Source organism: Ictalurus punctatus, chromosome 18, assembly GCF_001660625.3.
Source record: "Ictalurus punctatus breed USDA103 chromosome 18, Coco_2.0, whole genome shotgun sequence".
Classification (NCBI taxonomy): domain Eukaryota; kingdom Metazoa; phylum Chordata; class Actinopteri; order Siluriformes; family Ictaluridae; genus Ictalurus; species Ictalurus punctatus.
This window is the reverse complement of record NC_030433.2, coordinates 21,015,523-21,031,497: the sequence shown is the minus strand read 5'-3', so window position 1 is coordinate 21,031,497 and position 15,975 is coordinate 21,015,523. Positions and strand designations below refer to the sequence as shown.

The following is a 15,975-nucleotide window of genomic DNA, read 5'->3' as shown; positions in this document are numbered from 1 at the left end:
TATAAGACAGTTGCTATGCACAGTAAGTGATCTCCTGTTGTTGTTATTGTTGTTGTTGTTGTTGTTGTTGTACTTCTTCTTGTTCTTCATTCTCAAAATATATCCATCCAAACCACTGCATGTGCAGCAAAATGCTTATTAAAAATGCTTTAAACATTTAGCACGAGCACGATGGCTGGTAGTATAGAGTTTATTGATCCTTTAACCTTTAAACCCCCATGAGCAGATGTGCCCTGCCTCTGCCATAGAAAGGGGGGGGGGGGGGGGGGGGGGTATCTGTCTAAACATGCCACGCGACTAAAGTCGGACCACCTGCAAAACAGCCACGCCTGTCTTCTGTTATCAGCTACAACCACACGACCCTTCGTTTCAGTACTAACGTGCAATTCTAAAAAAAAATAATAATGTAAATAAATAAATAATAAATAAATAATAATAATAATAAAAAAATTTAGAATCGTGCTCCTTTTTTTTAATCATGAACATCACCCAAAACAGAACTATAATTATGGGCTGCCATACTTTAAAAATATACATAATTTCCTTTATTTATTTTTTTTCATTTTTTTAAGACACCACGACCAAACCTTTTCAAAACTTTACTGTCCTCAAGCCTGCTTTTGCAGTGGTGCTTAAAAACAAACTGAAATGGGGAACGGGGACGAAAAGAAAAAGAAATAAATTGATTTGCACACTATTAGCTGGACATTCTTTTATTCACACGAAACGATAAAGTGGGTACACCTCTATTTTATACTTCACTTACTGACAGGTTTACATACTGCAGCACTGTTTTTACGTTGTACATGTATTTCAGTATTAGTGTAGCAAAACTTTGCCATGTTCTTTATCAAAATTACAACTGCATTTTTGTTCTGCATCTAAAGCAGGTCATAGTTGATACTTTTTATAAATGCGCAAACTTTACAGCCTACGACGTGAAAACAGATCAAATCTATTGCAATCCGTGCAAACGTCTATGCATCTTGTAGTGCACGTGCCACGTCTACAGTCGACAAAGGCTTTCTATTAAAAATAGAAACAAATTAAAAAATCACCAAGCGTGCAAAATTGACCCTTTTCCATTATGAATTCTTTTAGATGTCAAGCATGTCTATAGGCACGCGCCTCAGATGGCTCGTCCCTTTCTTGTCCTGCCCCGGCCAATCAGATTGCAAGCGCGTGCCGGCTTCCGACTACAAATAGGAGACGCGTGTCACCGAAAAATTCATTCCAAACTGCGCGAGCGTGCTAGTAGGATACATCGTACAACTTCTAACAAAAACAAAAAACCCAACTCAAGATGGTTAATGAAAGCAAATCTCTGGATGAGGCTCTGCAGTCCGCAGAGGCTGAGGGTCGCGTCACCGTCGGTGTCTACGAGTGCGCAAAAATCATGAATGAGTGAGTAGCTCTGATATGCATGACTGGAATTAAATTTTAACATTACTCTCTATGCTAAGTGAATTTTAGCTCATGCACTGTTTTTTTTTTAATTTATTTATTTATTTAAAAAATTTTATTATTATTATTTCTGCAGTGATCCGGACAGCGTGTCCTTCTGCGTCCTGGCCATGGATGAAGAGTTCGAGTGCGACATCGCGCTCCAAATCCACTTCACTCTCATCCAGGCTTTCTGCTTCGATAACGACATCAGCATCGTGAGAGTGAACGACGTGCAACGTCTGGGTGAAATTGTCGGCGCTAAAGATCAAACTGAGGACTGTCACTGCCTTCTTATCACGGTGAGACATGCCACATGTGCCAGGGCACTATACTTACAGTATCAGCCAGAGCATTTCACAACGCATTTTTCAATCTCATATTAGTTGCTCATCATGATTTTTTCATTTGCTTTCCACAGAGTCCAGCTGATGGTTCGTGGGAAGACCCAGCTCTGGAGAAGCTGCACATGTTCTGCGAAGAAAGCCGCCGCTCCAACGACTGGCTTCCGGAGATCACTCTGCCAGCTCGCTGATCTGCTGATGGGACTCTTCTCACACGAGATGCTGTTAACCCTTCATGGAAATACATGCATCCTTTGAATAAAGGATGATGATGATGATGTATCTTCACATCCCTGGATGCTTCTGAGGAGGCTCTAATGCAGTCCAGGCAGCGCGGGGCATGCAGGCCCGAAGTGGGCTTTCGCCTCACGGTTCTGTCGCTTCTCGTCCCGTCCATGCCAAGATGGTCCTCCTTCTTTATGTGAACGAGGCCGGGCATGCCACGAGAGCGACGCAGCGGCCCTCATTCTTTGTGCGGATGAGGTTTGGAGAGGAAGGAGAAAGCGAGTTTGTGTTCCACAGCGCAAATTTCGCATCATGCGTTAGACACGCAGAGGACGCGGTGGTGCGTCGTAGCGACGTTTTTGAGAAGAAATGGACTTAACATCTGACATGTTCTTTTTTTTTTAAAAAAAAAAAAACGTAATTGCCGCACAGTATGACGTACCTTATTGTCGGCAATATGCTTCTTTCCACTTTCCAGAGTTGTCTTATTCTCTAAAGGTTTAACTTTAGAAATGGTTAGTATGACAAGAAGAAATGACATCTAAAGGTTTCACTTTAGAAAAAAAAAAAAAACACCAAAAAAAATGATAAAACAATAGCAAAACGAGTTACAGAAAAATGACCTTTCTGTAAAACTTTCACTAAATTGTGATTAAAAAAAAAAAGTAATAAAGAAGGAATAAAATCTTAGTGTACACCTTTGTTTCATTTGTACATGTTCTGCTCATATTCATTTTGGGACATTTTTTTTTCTGCTCAGACAAGAGCAATTTAAAGACATGGCTAGTTCTCTCAGTTGATCCAGCTGAATAAGAGTGCATCAAGAGTACTTAAATGTTAAAAATATCTGATGAGATATGATTAGCATGGCACTATCAGTATACATTAGCCAATTGATACCGTGTTTACATTAATAATCTACACGTACATCACATTTTTACATTTCCATTTGACAGATGATATGATTTGTTCCAAAGTAAAGTCTAATAGAGGAAGAATCTTTCCCAAGTGCTTACAAAAGAGAGTTTTACTCAACTGATCAAAAGCACGTACAGAATATGAAGGAAGGACAGAGAACTGAACAACTGAACTCAGTAGTTGGATTAAGTGCTACAGCACACAGCAGTGTTGCAAAGTACAGGCATAATACATTCAGTCAAGGAAACAAATAGTGTAATATGAATAGTAGAGTGGTATAAACAAACACAATATATACTGCTTTGTATTCAAGGCAGTTACATGATTGAAGAACACACCAAGTTATAAAGAGAACATGTCTGGATAGACATAAGAATCCACACATACACACAAGCAGAGAACGCTGAGGGTGTTGCAATGGTCAAGTATTTTTTAAAAATTTGTATCTTTAGGAGTTCTTAAACATTGTGAGGGAAAATTTCCAGAACTGTTAAGACCACTTACTGTTAACAGTTATAAGCATCTGGAAAATACAGATGCAGAAACAAGTTTGGTTAGCTTGGTTTAAGTAAAAGGATAAAAAAAAAAAAAACCTTAAAAAGTATTGCCTTTGACTGGTTCTGTCTGAGCTGCTCTACAGAAGGCGTGTTAAAAGCATTTTACTGGCACAAATAGTTTATTAGTGAAGTTTTAATGAAGAAGGTGTTTAATCAAGAACGTGACATCTAGCTGCTGCCCTGTGCCCTGAACAAAACCATGTCTTGGTCAGTAAAATGAAAAATAGGCTCATGGCTCATGTTTCACTCCTCGCTTTTATAGCATAACATTAGCTTCGACATGTTGCATTGTTTACCAAGTTGTTACGAGATGAAACTTAAAGTTTGGAAATGTAAAATAGCATAAACCTTTAGCATACTACATGATTTTGTATCGGTTTTCTTATTCAGATTTAAAAGCAGAACGATCTCTACTGGAATTTTTGTTGTTGTTGTTGTTGTTAGTTTTTTTTTAACGTTAACTTAGCCCTAACACTATATGATTCCAGCATGAAACACTGAAAAACACTAAAACAACAGGACTGTTGGAAACGGAAGTACTATTTCATTCATAATTGATGACAGCTAATTGCAAGAAATAACTTTATTTAATTGCTGGACTAGTTCACCTTTCAGATAAGGTTTCTATATTCTGTCTAATGTGACTTTAGTTTCCTATATTAACGTCTTTCCCAAATCCACAAGCTATTATTTAAGCTACAGTTCACAACAATAGCCATACAACAAAACAACAACAATAATCCATCCATCCTCTATACCGCTTATCCTTTCTTCATGGTTACGGGGAATCCTGGAGCCTATCCCAGGGAGCATCGGGCACAAAGCGGGGTACACTCTGGACAGGGTGCCAATCCATCGCAGGGCACAATCACATACACATTCATACACGCCAATCCACCTACCATGCATGTCTTTGGACTGGGGAGGAAACCCACGCAGCACAGGGAGAACATGCAAACACAGAGCCATGGTGGGAATCGAACCCCCGACCCTGGAGGTGTGACGCGAACATGCTAACCACTAAGCCACTGTGCGCCCTCAATAGAAACAACAACAACAACAACAACAACAATAATAATAATAATAATAATAATAATAATAATAATAATAATAATAATAATAATAATAATAATAATAATAATAATAATAATAATACACATTTTCTGCAGATTTCCTTTGCATAATGTTGGAGAACTATTATTTAAAAACGACAAAAAACATGTGCAATGAACTTACAGTTCTTACAATACTGAGCAGGGTTGCCAGGTTCCGTGTATAATATCCATGCCTAAATATGCTTATAACAGTTAGTTCTGGTCCACTGGGACATTTCACTGTGTATCACATCTGTGTTCGCCACATAAAATTCCACTTCCTAGTTTGAAATGATTACTACAGTAATGTTAGCGACATCATCAGTGGACATGGCAAACAATACTTTTCAGGAATATAACTTTTTGGCTTAAAGTATGAAAGCTTGTCAGTTGAAGATGAACAGGAAGAAGGGACACCACTTTTACAAGAAGCACCTTTAAGGGAATTTTGAAATCAATGTGAGCTAGCGATCCATCTAGCCAATGTGCTATATACTGTAGTGAGTGTAGCTTCTTCAGGATCTATTTCCTCTGGCGGAGCAAAAATAAACAGAACATTTGTCCATATTGTGTCTGAAATGTCACTTACTCGATATTAATCTCTTGTTTATAGAACTGTCGTATATTAGTAATATCGCACTCTCAGTCTTTTAAACGACAGGCTCGTGCCTATACGGTCAAATCACACCCGGCCAAATCACGCCCGTGCCAATATTCAGTATAACCACATGATTGTGAGTGCGATATTGCTTCAATATATACTGCAAATCCGAAATGCGCAGCATTGTTAACTTGTTTTGCCAGAAAATAATTTTCCAATACCCAAACATTTTGGGCTTTTAGTCTTGTTGTACAGTTTTTATGTTGTATAAACCCTCCTCGCAAGCTTCCGCAAGCTAATCTTTAAAGTTAAGCATTGAAGAAAAAACCTTCGGCATGCTTGTTTTATTTTGTCCAGTGGAATCCCGATGCACACACCTAATCTGCATATTTCTGGCAAGCTTTCTTAAAGAAAAAAAGCATAAACACTCTGCCTATTTGATGTATCTGTATTCGTATTGGTTTCAATCTGAATAATGTAACCCAATATTAAGAAATTACATTTCATTCTGGAATAAGGAGCAAATGACATATTACTAATTAGGAGGATAACAATGGTACAGTAAGTCGTATTAACACAGATCTCTGATTTGACCTAGAGCTTGGGATACTCTCTGTGGAGGTCTGCATGTTCTCCCCATGTCCATGTGGGGTTTCCTCAAGGTTCTCTGGTTTCCTCCAACCTCCCAAAAACATGTTGGTAAAAATATTGCCTATGCTAGAGTGCCCCTGGGTGTGAATAATTGTGTAAATGTGTGTGTGTGCATGGTCTGCGCAGGATTGACGTCCCACCCTGGACCCAGTGCTCCAGAGCCACGTGACCATGAGTAGGATAAAATGCTTACTGAAGATGAATGATTAAGCTTGGTTGAATAACCTTTGAAATAAACAGATTTTGTGTGCATCTTACAGAATTTTTATTTTAAATAAAGTGCTTACCAATGATCTGCAAATTGGATCTTTTGTAAGCAGGTTTAGGTAAAACAATTTACAGGAAATGACATTATAGTAATTAGCAACAACATGAATGGCTTTCAGTAAACGATTTAATTGCGTTTAAAAAAAAAAAAGAAAAAAAAAAAAGATTGAGTCAGACGAACCAAAAGGACAAACGGATACTCAATGCAAGCCAAAGGTCATGCGAGCAACAAAGAGACAGGATGAGGCAAAGAACAAAAGAGATAGCAGATACAGTTGAAACTAGGTAAACAAGGCTCAGTCTCATCACTGTGTAAACCACAATTCAGACTTTTCAAAGAACTGAATTCAGTCCAGACTATTTAACTGCTGCAGGTGTTTGAAAACTAATGATTATTTGAGAATTAGTCAGTTTTTAGTCATTTTTGTTGAGAACTGATTCACATATATGCTCCAGATTTTCTTCTGTTCTTTTTGTTTGTCCATGTATTTAATGTCATTCATTCATGATTTTCTTTCGACATCTGAGCTGTTCATTTGTGTGAATGGTAAGTTGTGTGTTTGTTAAGGTAAGTGTATTAGTGAAGGTGATTGGTTTTCAGAATAAATGGATATAAATCTTTTTAATGAAGCACAGACACAGACATATGCAATGCAATGTTACTATGATAATGATAAGGAAGAGTATTATTGATTCTTGATTAAACAATCAGACATGCAGTAGTTAGGCAAAGATGAACAGTTACTGGTCAGAATACCGCAAAACTTGTTTGGTTTGAAATGAGCCATTCGGATGCTGAAAGACCTGTGAGCTGAGCGAAATGGTATGACTCACTGAAAACTACTACTGTGAACAGGTATAAGTAACCAGAAGTCTAGTAAATGTGAGTGGGGATATGGATCATGTGTCAGGTCATGTGACGAGTTGGCTTGTGGGAAGTGTAGTTCGTGGGATTTCAGCAGAAAAAATGTGAGACTCTCTTGTGATATTTCCACTTGACAGCTTTACAAATAGTCTAGATTCTCAGCTCCGGGCCTGGAAGCCAACTGTTCTGCGCAATTTTGGATTCTTCCCAGTCAAAACACAGAAAACAGATTCTTTAGTTGAGGTTAGGATCAGTTACGGTGAGTGAATTGTGGGACAAATGTGCCCCAAATGTAAGCAGCCAAAATGGCCCAAATGCAATCAGTCACATGAGCACAGTCAGTGAGCACTGACTGACCAAAGATGTACATCACTGACTTAAATTGACCCATGAAAAGATATTACTGATCCAAGTTTTGATCAGATTCTTAAATATACGCCCTTTTTGAAATTAGGATATAATAATTTCGATGTCTTAAATTTGTCATCTTTTCTGTGAAACTTTAAAAATATAAAGATTCACTCTGGACAAAATCTAGATGTCCCATTAAAGTGAGACACACCTTTTAAATATGGAGTTCTCATTGGGTGATGCTTGTGTGGCTTTAAATTTTATCCAAAAGTGGCCTGACTATAAGTCCTATATCATATGAGGCCTGAGATGCAATCTTATACATGGACCAGTATTGAGCCAATATATGGATCCAAGTGCTGGAACAGATAGTACGTGAACTGCATGAAATTTTCCTGCGATGGATTGGCACCCTATACCCCGCCATGTGCCCGATGCTCGCTGGGATAGGCTCCAGGTTTCCCCGTGACCCTGAAAAGGATAAAGCGGTATAAAAGATGGATGGATGGATGGATGCATGAAATTTATCACATGCGGGTAAAAACTTGAAACTGGTAGTGGATGGTAGTGAGTTTTCAGGACTGGACCCTGAAATAGTCCCATATTATCCAGCCCACTGCTATAAATCCAGTGTATCCCCTTTACCGCAAATGTCATTTATTGGCCAAGGCAAGTTTGTTTCCTTAGTTTTGCATTGGATCTAATGAAATGTAGATATTACTAAATCTAAATAGCTTCAACCAGGGATTTAAACTGGAAGTAAAAGCATTAAAACCCTAAATTTCTGTTATTATGTACAATAATGGATTTTCATACGGAAAATGTGGAATTATGTGATAGAACAGGGCCTAAGGGATCATAATTTGGTATTAATGCTTGAAATGAATTAGGCAATATAAGCCACATTTATCACTAATGTGGATTTCACTTTGTGGAATAATAACCCTGCCTCTGATTTGCCTTTTATGACTGAAGCCCTTTCTCCTCAGACTCAGATGGAAACAGCTTGTGATTGGTTGAGAAAGTGCCATCTGGCTGATGAACAGCAAACCCCCCACCCCCGAGGTCTCAAATGTCTGAACCTACAGTAGGATGGGCAAACGCAAGAAAAGAGAACTACATACAACATAAGAAATAATAAAAAAGAGTGTTTGATAGTTAGTAGAACTTTTTCTTTTGGGCACTTGTTTATATTAGATGCGTCCCAAACCGCATACTTATGCACTATTCTATGCCATTTTGTAATATAACTAGTGTGAGCAGTTGTGAAAGTAGTCATTGAAATTGTGTTCAAACTAAAGATTCCAAGTCCAGAAGAAGTGCACTTCAAGTATCTGGAGGATACATTTATTCAACCGAAAAAAAAGAAAACAAACAAAACAAACAAACAAAAAAAAAACGAAGTGTGGAATGTTGGACATTTCATGCACTCAACATTTGCTGCTTAGCTTATGTAATGGAAGAGGGGCAGAACTAGCAGGTGCTGACACTAGTACAAATTTGTTCAGAATAAAAAAAAAGCAGTGTGAAAACGTTCTTCATTTTACTGTTTGTTACCTTGATATGGTGAAATTCATTTTCGTTGACTCAGCTGTACTGAGTCGAGTCTGACTAAGTACAGCTTATACTTAGTATATTAGTAAAAAGCCATTAGTGCTCCATTTGAGATGATACTACTCTGTTTAAATTACATACACTAGATGGTAGAGTACATAGCACGTATTGTAAGTGCATAGTGTATAGTATGTCATTTGGGACACAGCTATTGTGTTTTTGTCATAACCAAGCACGACACCATTCACGTTACTGACTCAATGCAAACATTAGTTAATGTAGACAATATGCTCGATCAAGCCATAAATGAAGTACATGTCAGTATTTCAAATCTTAAATGATTTGGTAAAGAATATCTGCAAGTAACATCAACAAAGATCTATAAGTAATGGGGAGTTGCTGAGAAAAGCTTTCTCAAAAGCTGGTGGCATTTAGCACTCATGCTAACAATGCTCTTGAACAATGAGTTGTAGTAGCTAACTAGCTCATTGGGCTATCTAGAGAAGAGACATGAAATATTGTAATTATTTCTCAAGTTTGAGATTTTACAGCAACTTATAAATAAAGACGCCAAAAAAAAAAAGAAAAAAGATTCTTCAAAATGATAACACGGAACAACAATTTTTTACTTTTATTTTTAAAGAATATTTAGGTTTATTGATCTTTATCCACTTTTGCTGGTTCCACAGAGAAGTTAAACAATGAATGGCGTAAATATTGCGGAATCTTTGTGGTGGAAAAAACGTGTTAACAACAAAAAATATATCCAAATGCATAAGCGAACAAAAATGATTGGACTATCATGTTGTTTTATATATTTTAGAACATTTTCCCAGCATGCCACCTTCCATCTGATTGGTTGGATGGAAAAAAGATTTTGAGAAGGACACTTGCTTTATCTTTGGTGCTGCACTCTTAGAAAAAAGGGTTCCACCTGTGATTTGTAGATTTTTGTTCCTAAATGGATATCTACTGGGATCCCCCTGTAATAAATACAAACAACTGTAGTAGATTTTAAATAGAAGGGTTCCCTTAGAAGCCACGTCAACATTTTATAAATCTTTTTATATATTTTTTTTCCACCAGCAATAACAGCTGCCGTCTTGATTGATTTTTTTTTACACTGTCTGACCTGCAATCTGATTGGTTGGATTTAATTTATGTTCTTAAAACCTTTTAAAACATTTGAAAGCATATTTGTTCTTAAAAAAAAAAAAGTGGAGGCAGCACTTTCGTATGCTTCTTTTAGGATTACATGTAAAATTTAATGCATGATAGAACATTGGCGTTTGCAGGGTACCATGTTGTGGGAGTGAACAGCTGAACTCTGGATGCATCTAAATGGATCTGGTTTTCTCCAAACATCCAAAATGGTTAAAAAAAAACTAGAGGTAATCAAATGAGCCAGTGCAGAACAAAGCAGCAGCACACAGGCGGGCCTTAATGTCGACCCTGTGCCTGGCACAAGCCTTCTCCTTTTAAGCTACATTCCCTCAGGGGACCTGCTGCTGCTTCCCCAGTCATCATGGAGCAGTCTCTAAAAAGACCTCCTGTCAGGCAGACTGGGTGTTCTTCTAGTGGTTTAGGGAGCAACGGAAGGAGGGTGCACACATGCTGCTGAGATGAGGCCTGCTGTCACATAGGCACTGACTGATATATGCCTTAGGGAGGTATCTTGACTAGAATGGGGGTCTCCTTTCGCCAGTGCTTTCAGCTGTTCTGGGACTTGAAAGAGGGTTGCAATGTCACAATATTTCATTTCATCTATGCCTCTTTTGGACTCCTGTTTTACAAGGGTCCTTGCTAACACATGACTGTTGAGTGCCTTCTCCAGATCCCTGTTGACCCTACCAGAGTAAAACAACTAGTGAACTGGGGTGGGGATGTCCCTGGAGTCAGAGCAGATGGTTCCGAAGGGTTAAGGGTGATGGAGAGGACACGGACACAGGTCACCAGGGACACGGACATCGGTATTTCATGTTTTCTCAACAGATACCTTATCAGAAACAAGGTCTGACACGTTTTGGTGGAAAAGTAGTTGCTTCGCTTTTATTGTGATGCAAACGAAACCAAATCATGATGATAGGATCGTGAATAGTTTACGATGTGTATGTAAACATGCATGGAGAAAGAGTGCTGGAGGGGAACTTCACTAGACTTATCAGTCTAAACGGAATGCAGCATATTTCTGGCAAACATCAGCAGCCATTCATTTCCAAAAGCCAGCCTCTCTCTTGTCAACTTTTATCGATGGCGCCTACCACCATCCTTCCATGCTAATATGTAGAACTTTCTAAATTGGCCAGTTGCTGTCCCCCGTCCTGCCATGGCGGCCTGGCAGATTATGGTCTGTAGAGTGAGGGGCTCCAGTCTGCACGCTATGGTAATCACTCATTATGTGGGCCAGCTGTCTCTTTGTGTGTAGTCAGAGGGTCAGGCCTCCTGCCTAATGCTGGCTTGCTCGTCCATGCCCCAGTGTGGGCCTCTCCTCCTCCACATCACCTGCTCAAATATCCATCTGTGAGTAGAGATCAGCCTGATAGAGCTTAGTCATAGCTGATTACCATCTTAAACTGCCCACAAGTACTGATTCATGCTGATTCATAGTTTGTTGTTGCAACCAAAAAAAAATCATTAAAGAATTATGGACCAAAAATTTGGTTCTTTACGGAAACAAAATGGCATCACTTTAAGGGACTGTTTCAGGCAGTTTATTTTCAAAAGTATATAGCAAGGAGTAGGTAGCATTCCTTAGTCTTGGAGAAAAAAAGGGTCCTTAAGGGTATTTTTTTTATTTTTATTTTTGATAGTTAGGAATTCTAACCTCTTAAATTGATTCTACTGGAACTGAACCGTCTCACAACTGTCGAGCAATAATGAAATGATGAGGCGATGTTGTATCCACGTTCTATAAATATTACGTAAACATTTCTAGAACTGTAACATTCTGTCAACCGAAATTTGTTTGCAGATATCAAACAAAACAAGGATGCAAACACGGCATTGAACCTTCATGGTTTGAAGGAGTAGTGAAGTTATATTCACTACATTCATCAATCCAAATCACCTAAAATTCCTGATATTTCTGCTGTGTAAACACAACTAAACTCTGAACAGGACAAGGTAGCAGGTGTGAAGCATTCCGCTTTGTACTGTGAGCATTTTGGATGCGATTACTTGCACATGCAGGTGGAGAAGAAGATAAGATTTCAGACTGGGCCGTCATGCTGAATGCAGAGATCAAAGGTGTGTAGTGCTGACACATGCTGCCAACTGTTGCCAAAATACAGATAGATATTGCTATGACTCTGGGGATCATCTGTCTATCTGAGAGGCCTGGAGTGGCTGTGGTGGTGGTGGTTTCAGGCTGTGTTTGTAGAGGGGTGCGGTATGAGGAGACAGTCTGTAGTGGCCAGCTGTGCTGTGGCTGGCCCTCAGGCTTGCACAGGAGCCATATCAGATGCCCCCCTTCTTCCATCCACTCCTGTTTCTAGTAAGCACACAAAGGCTATAGCTGCTTCAAAAAAGGGCTGGGGTGGAGGGGTGGGGGGCACTTGCACACAAAAGTGCACTGAGCCCCCCTCGTCAAAAGGGAAAAAAGAAAGGGGAAAAAAAACTGCCCTCTTTTGTCGGAGGCCTGAAAGAACGGCGTGGCACAGTGGCAGCTGTTGCGCCTGCACAGGACATTTGAGACGCTCCCTTTCACAAATATAAAGTCTGGAGTGTGGAGGGAGGGGATGGTGCACTGGGGATTTGTGTACAAAGCGAAAGGCACACTTTGCAGATACAAGTACCTTGTGGTAGTAGAAGGAACGCTGGTTGGTGGTGGGGGTGGTTAGGACTGCATGGGGGGAGGGGGGGGGGCATGGCTTAGAAAAAAAGAAAAAAAAAACTTTCAGAGATGACAGCCATTAATGTGAGTATATCCATCACCTTACAAAAGAGTCCCACAGGGCAGCCATATGGAGGGAGACACTTTGCCTATTGTCTAGAGATCGCAGGCACCTTTTACTATGACTTAACCAAGCATCAGGAATTCAGGAGCACATTCAGCACTGAGATATTTATGGGTTTATGATTCTCAAATGTAGGCAAAGGGGGAAATCTGCAAAACAATAGCAGCTGTAACTCTTAGGATTTAAGTTTTAAAAGCAGATCACTAGGGCATTGTGGAGCAGGCTAGTTGTGTTGAATGCAATCAAACTGAATCTGCTTTTTAGTCACTTGAGGATAATGCATTAATTTATTTTTTCAGACGTCCTTCCAACAGTGGTTTGAGTTCAATCAACTTTTTCCAATGTGCAGCATGCTTCAGATTAAAGAGAGCTCTGGAAACATCATCTAATTCAACAGATCGGTGTCACAAACCAGTGAGCAAGCCAAAGGAAAAACTCCATGAGGTGTAGCCTACTGTATGACAAAGAAAGAGAGATGAACAGTACGGATTGTGTTGAACATAAACAAACACAAGGTTAAGTAGACATCTTAAGGTGTACATCTTGTATGACTTGATATGAGCCTAGCGTTAAACCGGATAGCCTAGTAGTAGTTGTTAGGAGGTGTCTCAAAAGCAAGAGGATCAGTTAAGGATTATGCACCAGAATAGATTTGTAGCAGGTGCATTAGAGTTGATCGAGGACATAAAAAAGCCACTACTACTTGGGTCTGTGGGGTTAATCTGTTTCTAACAGAAAACAGCGTCTTTCTGTGCTTTCTGTGCCTGTGTGCGGCTTGTTCAGGGACCTCTAGTGGACAGTCAGTAACACGACAAGAAGAAAATTTTATATCATCCACTCCTACATGCAACACACCTGATTTAAATAAATAAAGAAAAAAATTAACAACCCTTCCTGAGTTGAAGTGGGTGCGTTAGAGCAGGGAAAACACTAACATGTGCAGGACAGGGGGTTCTCCAAGGTTTGGGAACATGTGTCCTAGCTAAATTATCTGATATAAACGTATAGCAACTCATGGAGTCACCTCAACTAATTCTGGCAACTCTTAGGCTATATTACACATTTTCGCAACTGACCTGTATTTTCATAGTACTTATGTACGTGACACATGTATTTATTATTCTTATTTTTCAATGCTCTTTATTAAAAACTGCGAACTGCACACACCCTCACTTCAGAAGAATTAGCAAGCAGTGCTAGGGGGTTAAAGCTAAATGCAAAATGGTGTATGGTGAGAGGTGGTGCTAATAGGCTAATAACAAACTCAGTATAAATATTTAAGATGAATTCAAATATCTCGGGACAGTTTTTGAGTTTTCTCGCCGTTTATAAAACAAATGTCCCATGACACATTGCTGAAATTCTCAAGGGAAAGAAAATGATCACTAATTATATGTGAAGGAGTAACGTTTATGTTCCTGTTATGTTTACTGTAAAGAAGCTTACCAACTCAAAAAATAAATAAAATAAAATAAATAATAATAAAAAAATTTAATGACATGGCAATTCGTGATATATTTTCATTAGTTTAGGACGTTACTTCCTCATTTTTTTCCTTTACATCCTCAATAATGAATACGTATAAGGAATACGTATTCATTCCATCAATAAATCTGATTTCAGTAAGGTTTATTATTATTATTATTATTATTATTATTATTATTATTATTATTATTATTATTATTATCCAAATTAATCAACATATTCAAATATTATATGAAGAGAGTAAACTAAGTAAACCTGACTACATATTAAGATGTTAACCTAAATAGCAGTTTAGAATTCATCAATTGTTTATTTATTACAGCAAATTCTAGAACCGAAAAGAAAGTTTGAAACTTGAGTTGTGGTACCATCTAGTGGTTGTGTAGCAAACTGCATTTGATCTCTTAACAGCTGACCTTCTACAGAGGGATCTCCATTTTATGTTTTTCAAAAAATGTTATTGTAGTACCTCTTTTCTTAATGTCACAACCACAAAAACGACATGTTTACCAGGCAAAAGTTGATCAAATTTGTTTGATAAAGGCTGTTGTTGAAGTTGTTGAAGGCTTAAAACAATACAAACATTGTTTTCTAAAGATCTTCCATAGTTTGATAGTGTTATAGCTTCGCGTTGGTGATTATTCGCATCAGCATAGGGTTTCGTCAGTGGATCTTTTGTTAGTTAATGGTGCTAGCTTTATAAAGATGTTTTACCTGGAACTTTCTGTGGAAGTGAAATAAATAAATTATTTAGAATACTCTAATGATTTAACTACTTATGGAATTAAGTATAATTATATAGCCATATGAATCACTCATTCTGACATGTAAGAAAGAAGTTTTTGAGTTTTTGCCATGACTGTTGGCTCATTCCAGGTGTTGTGTGTCTGGTTAAGCTCCATTTAAGCTGAGCACAAGCCAGTGGAAAGAGATCAAGAACCCTGGGACCTAGTTCAAACACCAGGATTTGCACACATTGATGGGTGATTATTGTTATTAGTAGCGTAAGTTCAATAATAAAAAAAACAAAACAAACAGAATGTTTTAGAAGCTGGGACTGAACTTAAAGCTACACAAAGCCTTTGGATTAAACCGATTCAAGTGACCAGTGAAACAGGCTAATAATTATAAAAACTTAATAATTAATACAACTTCAAGAATGGTGCATTGCAAATTACACTACTGTAACTAATTAACGGACTAAATAAATTTATGTCCTGATTTTTCCAAGTTATTTTTTAGGTGGTACTATTCTCTACAACCTCTAAAATGGATCATTTGTTCTCATATGTGTGTTCTGACTTTGCTCAAACTAGTGGACAAATGAGGAATAGCACCTAAAGTTTACACACTTTAAACATATTTTTTTTTCTTTCCTATAAACCAACTTTCTGGGTCTCACTAATACCTAAAGCAACACTTCAAAGATGTTATTACAGCCGTCATCAGGCATTATAGGAGAAGACTCAGAGCTGTTATCTAGGCAAAGGGTGCTAGCACAAAGTATTGACTCAAAGAGTGCCAATAATTGTTGCACACCAATGAGAGCAGAGTATTTTTGCAATTTTTTTTAACAAAAGGTCAAAAGGTTAAACAATAAAGACACATTTTCACAGCCTTCTTTACCAAGGGTGCCAATATTAGTGGAGGGCGCTGTAGCACAT

The 15,975-nt window shown here is 38.4% G+C and overlaps 1 protein-coding gene across 1 annotated transcript; it reads left to right on the top strand.

Annotated features, from left to right (window-relative positions):
- Positions 1 to 1,098: 1,098 nt before the first annotated feature.
- On the top strand, positions 1,099 to 2,674 carry LOC108278540 (growth arrest and DNA damage-inducible protein GADD45 gamma-like). The gene is made up of 3 exons (XM_017491988.3): positions 1,099 to 1,404; positions 1,541 to 1,745; positions 1,865 to 2,674. The coding sequence occupies exons 1-3, from the start codon at positions 1,304 to 1,306 to the stop codon at positions 1,976 to 1,978; spliced, it is 420 nt and encodes a 139-aa protein (XP_017347477.1). The 5' UTR covers positions 1,099 to 1,303; the 3' UTR covers positions 1,979 to 2,674.
- Positions 2,675 to 15,975: the final 13,301 nt, after the last annotated feature.